General features: G+C 57.0%; 1 protein-coding gene across 5 annotated transcripts; it reads right to left on the bottom strand.

Annotated features, from left to right (window-relative positions):
• Positions 1-2,017: 2,017 nt before the first annotated feature.
• Positions 2,018-8,799, bottom strand: ING1 (inhibitor of growth family member 1). Of its 5 annotated transcripts, none has more exons than XM_044250119.1 (3): positions 4,951-5,039; positions 4,248-4,300; positions 2,018-2,970 (listed from the first exon to the last, which is right to left on the bottom strand). In XM_044250119.1, exons 1-3 carry the CDS (start codon positions 4,962-4,964, stop codon positions 2,267-2,269), a joined length of 771 nt encoding a protein of 256 aa, XP_044106054.1. In that variant the 5' UTR covers positions 4,965-5,039; the 3' UTR covers positions 2,018-2,266. The 5 variants fall into 5 exon arrangements, with proteins under 5 accessions (XP_044106054.1, XP_044106053.1, XP_044106050.1 ...); XM_044250118.1 differs by lacking the exon at positions 4,951-5,039 and adding an exon at positions 4,877-4,911; XM_044250115.1 differs by lacking the exons at positions 4,248-4,300; positions 4,951-5,039 and adding an exon at positions 8,499-8,799.
• Positions 8,800-9,352: the final 553 nt, after the last annotated feature.

The following is a 9,352-nucleotide window of genomic DNA, read 5'->3' as shown; positions in this document are numbered from 1 at the left end:
CTGCATGTTATTACAACGTTCGCATGTTATTTACAGGGTTCTTGTTTTGATTTTTTTTTTTTTTTAAGCATTTAACAGGGCCACCTGGATGGCTCAGTTGGTTCAGCATCCAATTCGGATTTCGGTTCAGGTCATGACCTCTGGTCATGGGATCCAGCCCTGTGTGGGGCTCCAGGCTGGATGTGAAGTCTGCTTAAGATTCTCTCTTCCCGGGGGCACCTGGGTGGCTCAGTGGGTTAAGGCCTCTGCCTCCAGCTCAGGTCGTGATCTCTGGGTCCTGGGATCGAGCCCCGCATTGGGCTCTCTGCTCAGCGGGGAGCCTGCTACCTCCTCTCTCTCTGCCTGCCTCTCTGCCTACTTGTGATCTGTCTGTCAAATAAATAAATAAAATCTTTAAAAAAAAAAAAAAAAGATTCTCTCTTCCTGGAGACGCCTGGGTAGCTCAGTTGGTTAAGCCGCTGCCTTTGGCTTAGGTCCTGATTCCAGGGTCCTGGGATGGAGTCCTGTGTCAGGCTCTTTGCTCAGCAGGGGGCCTGCTTCTCTCTCCTCCTCTGCCTGCTTGTGCACTGGCGTGTGCGCACACTCTCTCTCTGATAAATAAATAAAATCTTTAAAAAAAAAAAATTCTCTTTCTCCCCCTCTCCCTCTGCCCCTCCCCTGCTCACACTCACTCTAAGAAAGAAAGAAAGAAAGAAAGAAAAATAAAGACGTAACACTGTAAAGCACATTCTTGGCTCACAGGCCCTGTGAGAACAGGTGGTAGGCTGATGTGGCTTGTGGGCCGTAATTCCCTAACCCCTGTTCTAAATATATACCCTGACATCTATTTGCTGGCAATTAGGTACTTCTATTTCATTATTAAGAACAATAAAAAGAGGGGCACCTGGGTGGCTCAGTGGGTTAAGCCGCTGCCTTCGGCTCAGGTCATGATCTCAGGGTCCTGGGATCGAGCCCCGCATCGGGCTCTCTGCTCAGCAGGGAGCCTGCTTCTCTCTCTCTCTCTGCCTGCCTCTCTGCCTACTTGTGATTTCTCTCTGTCAAATAAATAAAATCTTTAAAAAAAAAAAAAAAAACAATAAAAAGAAATGTGCTTTAAGGCTTTGTCTAAACTGCTGGTATACAGGTTTTTAAATCAAAAATTTAAAAATTACTTGCACCCCAATTAAATCTACTGCAAGAGGAGCAAAGAGGTCAAACCTCACCTCTCTCTGGACCTCACACCTGCACAGCTCTCGCACACAGTCGAAAACACACCTCGGTTCTACAGAGGTTTCTGGTACAAAGCAGCAAGTGTAAGTTCACTTGGAATGTACATTTACACGCCTCCAGGGAATGAAACATGGAGCCACATGGAGATGTGTGATAGCAAAGAGGCGTGCTCTGAAGTTCCACGACTAAACCGCCTCCATGCAGTTTAATTAAAACTGTCCCCAGTCACTTAAAAAAGGCCATTTGTGGAACAGGCCAGTAATAGAAAATGTTTGTCACGTAAAACTTTAGCATTCACCTGTCTAAAAAGATAACCTGCAAACTTTAAACCTTTATGTGGGATTGTTATATGGCTATACGTGATCGTAGCAAGAAACACATGTGCTATGAGCTATGACTTTGGCAATCTGGCTAATATTTAAAGACGTGCCCATGAAGCAATACCAGTATTTTTATTAAAATAATGCGGTGTGCCTGGGTGGCTCAGTGGGTTGGGTCTCTGCCTTCGGCTCAGGTCATGATCCCAGGGTCCTGGGATCGAGCCCTGCATCGGGCTCTCTGCTCAGCAGGGAGTCTGCTTCCTCCTCTCTCTCTCTCTGCCTGCCTCTCTGCCTACTTGTGATCTCTGTCAAATAAATAAATAAAATCTTTAAAAAATAAAATAAAATAAAAAATAAAAATAAAGTAAAATAATGCTAATGATGCTAAATGAAACCTCTTTCTGCAGGAAACGAGTCAGGGAGCTTCCAAGTCACCCCCGCCCCAGCAGAACAAAAACAAAAGCAAAACAAATCAGTCTGAGACTCACTTGAGTGTTTAATTCAAACCTATATTTGTAGTTTCTAAAATGCTGATCCACAGACCACTTTCTTGTTACACGTGTGTACCAATGAAAACAAAAGGCAGAGAACCACTGCCATCCCTGCAAAAGGAATGGCTCCTTTTCTAACATTCTTGAAAAATATACAATGTACGGTCCTTGCGCCTCAGCACAGGTGGTGACGTAATAAATACACTGGCCGGCCCGCTGTCCTCACCGCCGCGCGGGCTCCGCCTACTACCTGTTGTACGCCCGCTCCTTTTTGGATTTCTCCAGGGCCTTGTCCATGGTCTTCTCGTTCTCCCCTCGACACTTGGGACAGTACCACTTGCCCTTGGGTTTGTGATTCAGCCCCACGCAGGAGAAATGGAACCATTCGATGGGGCACTCGTCATTGTCACAGCCGATCATCTCTCCATAGGAGACCTGATTGCACAGACAGTACGTCGGCTCGTTCGGGTCAATGGGAAGGTCCGCAGGGGACGCTTCCCGCTCGGCTTTGGCCTTGGAGCGTTTCTTCTTCTTGGAGGCTTTTGCTTTCTTCTCCTTAGGCGTTCCGGAGGTGATGTCATCGTGGTCGTGATTATTGGCCGCGTTCTCTCGGTTCTCGTTGTTGCGCTGTCGCCGAGACCGCTTATTATTGGTCTTCTCCGCCTGCGTGATTGTCTCACTCTTGGACTTATCCTGGCCGGCTTTGCCGCTGTGGCCAGTGGTGTCATTGACCTCCTGATGGGCCTCAAAGAGCTCCACGTGACTGTCCACCTGCCTGGTCCGGTTCTCCACCAGCTCCACCATCTGACTCACGATCTGGATCTTCTCGTCGCCCAGCTCCTGGCTCCGAATCAGGGCTCGCTGAATGCAATGCAACACTCTCCTTTTCTGGACGCCGTCTGTCTCGCGTTTGAATTTCTCATAGTACTCATCCAGTTCCTTCAGGATTTCTGCAAAGGAAAAATAAGCATTATGTCCAATCGGTAAACACTACAGAGCCTTTTATTTAAATTCTCTAGTTTATAAAAAAGTAATTGTGAAGGACAGAAATCATCAATGCAAGATTTCCTAGTATGAAGATCCTACAACGTACAGGCCTTTCAAGCGACTTTCTGGCCCCCACTGGAAAAAATTCCTGGAACTAAACACAAATACCAACACAGTTCCCATTTGGCAAAGTGCCCCCCAGAGCCCCCAAGGGACTGCCCACACTCAAAAGCATGGGTAATATTACTGTCGGGGTCGGCAACTGAGGGGAGAAGTTTAAATTAGGTGGGAGTGCTGCTACCCAAACTTTCCTGTCTATAAAACCAAGTGGTTTATGTCCTATATTTCCAGTTTTTACTCAAATATTCTTCTAACTTAAAGACCTTTATTTCCTTTATTTTAATGCACCAATGTCTAGAATACCGCATGAAGTCAGAGAATGTGTGTAAATAGTACCTAGTGACCCAGGGCCTCCGTCTGTCAGTCACATCACTGTTGTCTGACCTTGCTCCTCTAGATTACTAAAAACAAAACTGGTTTGTCACAACTTAAGTCAGACAAGCTAGGTTTGCCTTAAAACAAAGGGGGCAGATTTTGCTTTTGCATTTACTGGTTAGGACAATACATATTCACATCTGTAAAAATCAACAGATTTTAAGACATAACCAAAACTAAAAAACCCTCAGTCCTAAATTTAAACTTTGTACGGGGGGCACCTGACTGGCTCAGTCAGTTGAACACGTGACTCCTGATCTTAGATTTTGAGTTCAAGCCCCACACAGGGTGTAAAGATCACTTAAAAATAAAATCTTAAAACAAAAAAGTGTGTATGATTTAAAAATGTAATTTGAAAAGTGTAATTAGGGGGCGTGTGGGTGGCTCAGTGGGTTGGGCCTCTGCCTTCAGCTCAGGTGGTGATCTCAGGGTCCTGGGATCGAGCCACGGGTAGGGCTCTCTGCTTGGCAGGGAGCCTGCTTCCCCCACCTCTGTCTCTCTGCCTACTTGTGATCTCTTTCCCTCTGTCAAATAAATAAATAAAATCTTTAAAACAGTATAGTTAGGCAATTTCTAAAGATATAAAAGTTGTTAAATAATCTTGATTGAAACAAGGAAAATAAATATTCTTGCCCAAAACCTTACTTAAATATAAACAGAAATTTCCAGAATTATTTTCCCCAAAGAGTAACAAATCTAAACAGTATCAGGGGCGCCTGCCTGCCTTAGTAAGAAAATCATGCACCTCTTGTTCTTGGGGTTCTGAGTTCGAGGGCCACAAGTTTGGTGTAGCCATTACTAAAAAAAAGAAATGAATAAAGAGTATCAGATTTTTCTCCTGAAACCATTTGCAGTCTCTTAAAATTAGGCAATTCTATTCTCCAGCTAGGAAGTGTGGGAGGCAGGATGTATAAAATGTAACCCTCATCCCTTCCAGATCTTATCTTTAGATAGTTATAAGGCATAAACCTAACACTGGAATAAAGACATGAACACAGACCAACACTGAAGGTTACTTAAATGTGTTTTTATTTTCCAGGCTATATTCTTAAACTAAAGATGGCTCTGAAGATACTTCCTGGAAGAACAATGTAGACCATCTATCAGCCCCAGAAGGGAGGAATGCCACGGTCCCAGTGTCGGGGAGTAATTAATTCTGAAAATAAATGGGCTCAACTTATCTAAATTCTGTTTTTCATAGATGTTAAAATATGAGTTTCTGCAATTTATTTCTAAGTTAATTGAATATTACAAAGCTATTATTTGGTTTAACTGGTAACCAAATCTATAAAGCCAATGCTAGCCTTTCATATTAAAAAAGTTACTGTTAACATAGAATTCAGTAACCGGTTTTCACATCACAAGCAAGCTTACAGCCACGTGAAGCCTCGCATGTGGGAAAGAAACAAAAATCACACCGTGGAATTTCCAGGGAGTAATTCTGTTACCTGCACAACGGCATGTATCTCTTAGACTCCCCCAGCGAAGTCCACTGTCAACAGAGCCACCGCCGCCCGCACGGTACAGCACCGGCCTGTCTAACCAGGCGGGTGTCCTGCCGGCGCACCAGGAACTTCGGCTCCCTCAGCTCCAGCGGCCGCTGACCTTCTTCTGAAAACGCTCCACACCACTGTCCCTGCAGGGAAGCCACGGCCGCCAGGAAATGAGCCTCCAGCAAACTCATCTGACCTGTCCACCTGCTAGACACGTACTCGCCCCGTCCACCAAGGCTGCACGGACGCTCGTTAACACGCGGATGTCCGTGGCGGGGCGGGCATACCCGAACAGAAGCCGAGACACCGCAGGCGGGACTCCGAACGCGGTCGCGCGAGCACTACCTCGAGGGCCATCTAACGTGGCGGGCTGACCACGCGTCTGTCCGAACCATCTCCCACCGACGCAGACGGAGGAAAGGCCGCTGGCCACGTGCGGCCTCCAGCACAGGTCGCGGGCACCGAAGCGGTGGGCGCGGCACCTGCCCGCGAGTGTCCCCGCAGCTCCCGGGCCGGCCGTCGGCGCCGCAGCGGGGGCCGCTCCGCGGGACGCCGGCCCCGAAGCAGCAACACAGTCGCCGCGTGGGGCGCCACAGTAACGGCGCGACGCACCCCCCGGGGCGCTCACCAGCGGCGCCGGCGACACGAGTCCTCCCATCTTCGCTCCGCGGAGTCGCCGCCCGGCTCGGCGCCCTCGGGGCCCACTCGTCCCCGCCAGGGGCCACTCAGGCTTGCCCCGCGCCGCGCGGCCGCACCCACGGGCCATCGGCCGGACCGCCTGCCGGTCCGTGCGGCCTGAGCCGCGTCCTCTGCAGCTCCGGAACCAGCGCTCGCCGACCCTGCTCCGGCCACCGGCGCAGCCATGGCTCCGCGGCCGGAAGTGACCGAGCTCGGGACCCTGAGGGACAGGGGCGGGGCCGGACCCTCAGCCAATGGGGAGGCGGCCAGCGGGCGTCGCGCCCCGCCCCGAGAGCCACCGCCTCTGGGGCTCGCCGGGCCGTAGGGCGGAGGACGAGCGGGACGCCAATCACAGCCCAGGATCACCGACCACGGCCCGCCCCTGCAGCTCCAACGGCCAATCCGAGGCCGGAGGCCGGGCGACCCGAAGACATTCAAATCAACTCGACCTCCTCCTCCTCCCCGCCCCTCCAGAGAAACAAGGAGGCAGCGGAAACGAGACCCGTGCCAGTCACTGCGCAAAGCCCACCCTCATCCGGCTCAGCAGCCAATAGCTCAGCAGCGGCCTGATAAGGACATTCCATGGGGGACGCCGAGACCAATCACAAGGAGGCCAAAGCGGGACGTTCGCAATATGCTAATAAGACCCCTATAAAAGTCGCTGCGAAGCCCCGGCTCGGCTAGAGCGCGCAGGGGCGCCATGGCGCGGGGCTCTCCGTGCGCTCGGGACGTGGGCCGCTTCCCACCTCCCCCCGCTTCCGTTTCCCTGCTGCGCAGCCCTGTAAACATTAGTAAACTCCGAGCGACGATCCGCGTCCCGTACACAGCCCCCCGCGCCGTGCCTGGCCTGGCAGGAAAGTTTCCCCAACAGCCAACAATTCCCAGCGGATACGAACCCTCCGCCTCTCTCCGGAACTCCGGGCAGCCGGGGCTGCAGAGAACGACCCACAGGTCCTCTTCCCTGCCATGTTCCTCTGCGAGCCGACAAGCTTTGCCCGCGCCCCCCAGCACAGCAGATGGGCGACTTCCCCGACCCATCCTCCTTCCCCTTCCCTGCCCTCCCCTTCCCCGCCGCACGCACGGAATAAAGCCCTCGCCCTCCGCGAACTACACCCGGCCGCGCCGCCCCTCACTCGCTGTCCAGCTCCACGGGAGGCCCGGGGCCGGGCGGGGGCGGCGGCGACCGGGGCCGCACGGCGCGGAGTACCGACCCCGGACTTTATATAACACTCAGATTCGGGACTGGGTGGGGGTGGCTCCGGGGATGGTGAGCAGAGCCGGGGACCCGCCGCCCGCAGCGCCCTCCCAGCAGCCCTGCGCGCAGCCCCGTCGCTGCGCCCCTCAAGCCTCAGCGACCGCGGCACATCCCTCCCTCGGCGCCCTAGCCTGCGCCCCCTGCGCCCCCTCCCCCGCAGCACCCCGCCTCGTCACTTCACTACAAAGAGCGCTTTGCTCGCGCAGCCTGGCATGGAGACCTCCCGTTCCTCCTTCCTCCTCCGTGTCCGGGCTTCGCGCACAAGGACCTTGGCGAATCAAACACGCTCCAGACCTTTTGTTCCTGCCTAGCCAGGGCCGCCGCCGCGGGCCCGCGGCTCCTCCGGGCGGGGAACAGGACGGCCCCGCGGCCCCGCGGCGCGCCGCGACCGGCGGGGATGGAGCGGCCGCCCCCGCCCATCCCTCCCGCCGTACCTTGGTATTTCGCGTCGATCTCCCGCATCAGCGAGACGCTTCTCTGCAGGTCGAAAGGCAGAGACTCGATGGAGTCCAGGTAGTCCTCCACGTAGTTCACCAGGTGGACCTGCTCCCCGTTGGCAGGGCTCAACATGGTTCACCGAGGTCCCCGGCGACTCGGCGCGGCTTTCCGCTTCCTCCAGCCCCCGCCCCCTCGGAGCCCAGCGCTGCAAAATGCAAAGCTCCCGCCCGCCGGCGCCCCCCCTCCGGCCGGCCCCGCGCCGCTACATCTGCGAGCCGCGCCGCCTGGGCCCGGGGACCCGGCGCCTGGCGGGCCCGGCCGGCGCTCGGCGGCCTCGGGCGCGGGGCGGGCGCGGGCGGCGCGTGCGGGCGCGCACCCCGGCGCAAGGGCCGGGGCCGGGGCCGAGCGAGCGCGGGAAGGGGCGCGCGCCGCCCGCCGCGCCGCACTTGTCCAACGTGGAGAACCCAAATACCAGTTTCAAACACTTGGGAAACATTCGGCCCCCCGCACCGCGCATGCGCCCCGCCCCCCCACCGCCCCCTCCCCGCGGGCCCCGCCCCCGTCGCATCACGCCCCTCACCGGCCCGGCAGCGCGGGGGTGTGGCTTTGTCACTTTGGCTGGGGAGGGGGTCGCGGGGACAGGGGCGGCGGGCGAAGCGCGAACTTTACTAAGAGTTTCGCACTTGGAAGCAGAGCCTGTCGGGCGGGAATGCAGGACCATCCGGGAACGTGAACCCGGTCCGCGTTCGAAGACCCGGTCGGAACCGACTCAGTCGTGGGACGGCCGCCGCCGAGGCCATCGCTTGCCGGAGGCGCTACCTGCCTAACAACACCCAGCCCCTCACTCTCCAGAGCCCCGCCGCAGAGCGGGGCATAAGTAAGGCCCGAAAGAGACTGGCAACACCGAGACCCAATCCGCTTGCCGCCCTCACCTCAGCCGGCCAATCAAGATGAGGAGGAGGCGGGGCGACTACGGATAACTCCTCCCAGACTCCGAGTACAAGAAACCCGCGTCCTAAGGGAGGCGGGGGGGGGGGGGGGAAGAGAGGGCGGGCCGTGCAGCGCGGAAGTGGTGGCGCATGCGCACTTGCAAGGCCAGGGCGGCTACGGGCCCGGGAGGGAGGAGACCTACCATTAGGCAGCCGGACCACCGCTCCCAGCAACCTCAGCGGCTCGCGCGCCTGCGCGGTCCTCACCGCCTTCCCTTTGTGTCGCCGGCCGGAGCCCGGTTCAGAGCGGCTCGCAGACAAAGGGGCCCGAGAGTGGAGCTGCTTTCCGGACTGGGCTCCCGCAGAGGGCGGGGCATCCCGACCCCCTCCCGACTCTGCCCTAGGGTCCACTCTCGTTCGAAAGACCCTCCAAAGCAGGGTGGGGCAGACGTCCGGTCCCGGGGGTCCGGGACCCCCTCCCCGTACCATCGCGGCCCTTCCCCTCCCCCACGGCCTTTCTCCCCGCCCTAAGCTCCCGGATTCGGGCTTTCTGAGAAGCCCGGCGCAGACGTTCCCGTTGCCTCGGCGACGGGCCCGCGCTCCGGCCCGCCGCTTCCGGCCGAGGCCCCGCCCCGTGGGCGTGGTCCGTCCGTCTTTGTCCGGCGGGGTCGGGCTGCTCGGCGCGGACCGGCTCTGCCCCCGCTGCTCCCGGCCGGCCGGGACGCGCGGCTGTGCGGTGCTGCTGCGGCGGCCCTGGCCCCGGGGGGTCGGTCGGGGTGTCCTGTCGCGGCCTCCGCCGGGAGACCCGGCTCCGCGGCGCCTGCCCGCTTCGCCCCGGCGGAGCGCGTGCCCCGGGGCGTGCGGGGTGCGGGTCCGCGCACTGTGAGCCCCAGGCCGTGGCCGGTGTTTAAAGTTGTCGGTCCGGGGCCCCCGGCTGGCCCGGCGGTGCCCCCGCCCACCGGGAGTGCGGAGATCAGCACGATCGTTAAACAAAGGGTCAGCCCTAGAGAGGAGCAGAGGGGCTGCGAGGGAGCCGAGAGCTCGTCCGACCGACCCT

This window comes from Neovison vison, chromosome 5 (genome assembly GCF_020171115.1).
Source record: "Neovison vison isolate M4711 chromosome 5, ASM_NN_V1, whole genome shotgun sequence".
Lineage (NCBI taxonomy): Eukaryota > Metazoa > Chordata > Mammalia > Carnivora > Mustelidae > Neogale > Neogale vison.
This window is presented reverse-complemented; position numbering and strand designations above follow the sequence as displayed.